General features: G+C 54.8%; 1 protein-coding gene across 1 annotated transcript; it reads right to left on the reverse strand.

Moving 5' to 3' along the window:
* Nucleotides 1-371: 371 nt before the first annotated feature.
* On the reverse strand, nucleotides 372-1,910 carry LOC127301764 (uncharacterized). Its single transcript, XM_051332033.2, has one exon. It carries the CDS (start codon nucleotides 1,679-1,681, stop codon nucleotides 791-793), a length of 891 nt encoding a protein of 296 aa, XP_051187993.1. The 5' UTR covers nucleotides 1,682-1,910; the 3' UTR covers nucleotides 372-790.
* Nucleotides 1,911-2,214: the final 304 nt, after the last annotated feature.

Genomic DNA, 2,214 nt, shown 5'->3' on the forward strand with positions numbered 1-2,214 from the left:
GCGTCCCCTGTGGGACGGGGACGGGCTCGGGGCGCCGGACACCGTATAGGGGCGCGCCGGACAAAAAAGGGCTTTGGGGGACGCGGCTGGAACGGATTTTCTGTCCGGTGCGCCCCAAATCCCTTTGGGAGACGGTTTGGGGGACGTGACTGCAGATGCTCTTAGGCTTGCTTCTTTCGGCAAATCCTCGGAGTAAATGTTGTCAGCAACCGCTGCTGCAGCAGCTCTGCAGCTGCTGCTGCTACAAAAAGCTAGTGATATGGATAACTGTCAGCTAAAGTAGCAAAAACTGAGTAGCATTTCCAGGATAGAGACAAGTCCAGAAAGATAAAAAGAAAACTTTTCGTTTGAATGGACAGACAGACAGAACAGAAAAATTAGTGCTAGGACAGACGTAAGCATCAGTCCATGTCAATCAAAATATGAACATTAGAAGAAGATTATGGATGGCTGGACAATACACTTAAGAAGATGAAAATGAAATCACTCATCTCATTTCCCCCACTTCATGCATGTTTCCCCCAAGGATTGTTCCATTTATTTCCCCTTCCCTTTTTTTCTTACAAAGCGATCTAAAGCGATGCGAGAAGAACATGAATGAGTAGTGCTGCTGCTGAACGACGAGAAAACACTGCAAAAATGGGCACCGAAGAAAAAAGAATCTCTCCACTGATCGATCGAGCTAAACAAATTCACGAACTAGAGAAAAAAGGATTATCCTTGGATCTTAATCTCTTGATGAACCCACTAATTAACCGTACGTACCACCCCGTAGTAGTTCGAGATCGGATTACAAGGTGAGATCCAAGCTCACGTTTGCTCTGTTGTCGGCGGCGTCTCCGCCGTGGCGTACAGCTTCATGCTGCGAAGACGACGACGCTGATGACGCCGATGACGCCGAGCCAGCTTGTCCGCTTCTTTCCCACGCCACCGCCATCTCATCACGTCGGGCATGAGTCAAGGGCGTTGGCCGTTCTTGCCGCGGCACCGGTGCCGTCACGCTGACGCCCGGGACCCGCCAAAGCGCTGCCGCCGGCACCGGGCTACCGTTGATCGGCTGGGACACGGAGCCGGGACCGCTGCCGCCGTAGTAAGTGGGCACCGCGGCTGGCACGGTGGGCGAGATGTGGTGGTTGGACCAAGAAGGGTAGTGCGGTGGTGGCTCATAGCGGGCCATGTGCGCCGGCGCGGCGAGGAAGCGGTGGTGATGGTGGTAGCCGCTGCCGAAGGCCGGGTACGCGTGGCCGGGGTAGTGGCCCTGCATGGCCATGGCGCTCTGGAACTGCGCGCGCTTCGCATGCTGCCGCTCCCTCTTGTGCGCGTTCTGGTGCCCCCCGAGCGCCTGCGACGTCGGGAAGTTCCGGCAGCAGTAGTGGCACTCGAACTTGCGACTGCCGCCGCCACTTGCACCGACCGACGCCGCCGCGACCGTCTGGCCGGGAGAAGTGGTGCTGTCGGCGGCAGCATCGCCGTTGGTGACGGAGGACGCCGCCCCGTCGGGCGGGAAGTCGAAGCCGAAGAGACGGATGGAAGACGTGGGGCTCGACCCACCTGCCTCTGTCGCCGGCGGCGGCTTGGGCCGCATGAAAGGGAGCTGGGAGAAGGAGTGGATGTCCGGGGCGCCATTCGCCGTCTCGCCGGGAAGGCTGTTGGCCGCCTGCAGCGCGTCTTGCTCGCTCATGGTCGTCGAAGAGAGTGGAAGCTAGGGTAAGCAGTTTAGCTAGCCGTGTCGTGTGCTAGGGGAGCGAGCGATCGAGCGCTAGGTAGCTGGAGCTACAGGGGATTCTTCTCTTGGTCTTCCTATACTGTTGCGCGATGGTAATATGTTGGCCGGGGATGGAGCTAGAGATGGAGCTTGCTAGCTGCGTTGATGTATGGGCCAGCTCGTAGGAGGGGTTAACTTCGTGTGGGGTGGAACGGGACCAGCTTGGAGGCAGGGTTGACAACGAAACTGTTTAATGTTGTTGTGTTTGGTCAGATTGGAAATATGCTATTGGTTGATATAGTAGATGCTATGCACTTCTTTTCTATTATGTCCATTTTCATATGCTGTATTTGAATGATTATTTATTGTCATTTTCACGACTGATAAGATTGGTACGAGCATCCGTATCCAACACTAACCCGAAAGTAATTGAATGTGATACATCACGAGCGATATTGGAACTGCATTCCGTTGACGCAAAAAAGAAAGATGAACACAATAAATAAAAT

The sequence above is a fragment of the Lolium perenne genome, chromosome 5, assembly GCF_019359855.2.
Source record: "Lolium perenne isolate Kyuss_39 chromosome 5, Kyuss_2.0, whole genome shotgun sequence".
Classification (NCBI taxonomy): Eukaryota; Viridiplantae; Streptophyta; class Magnoliopsida; order Poales; family Poaceae; genus Lolium; species Lolium perenne.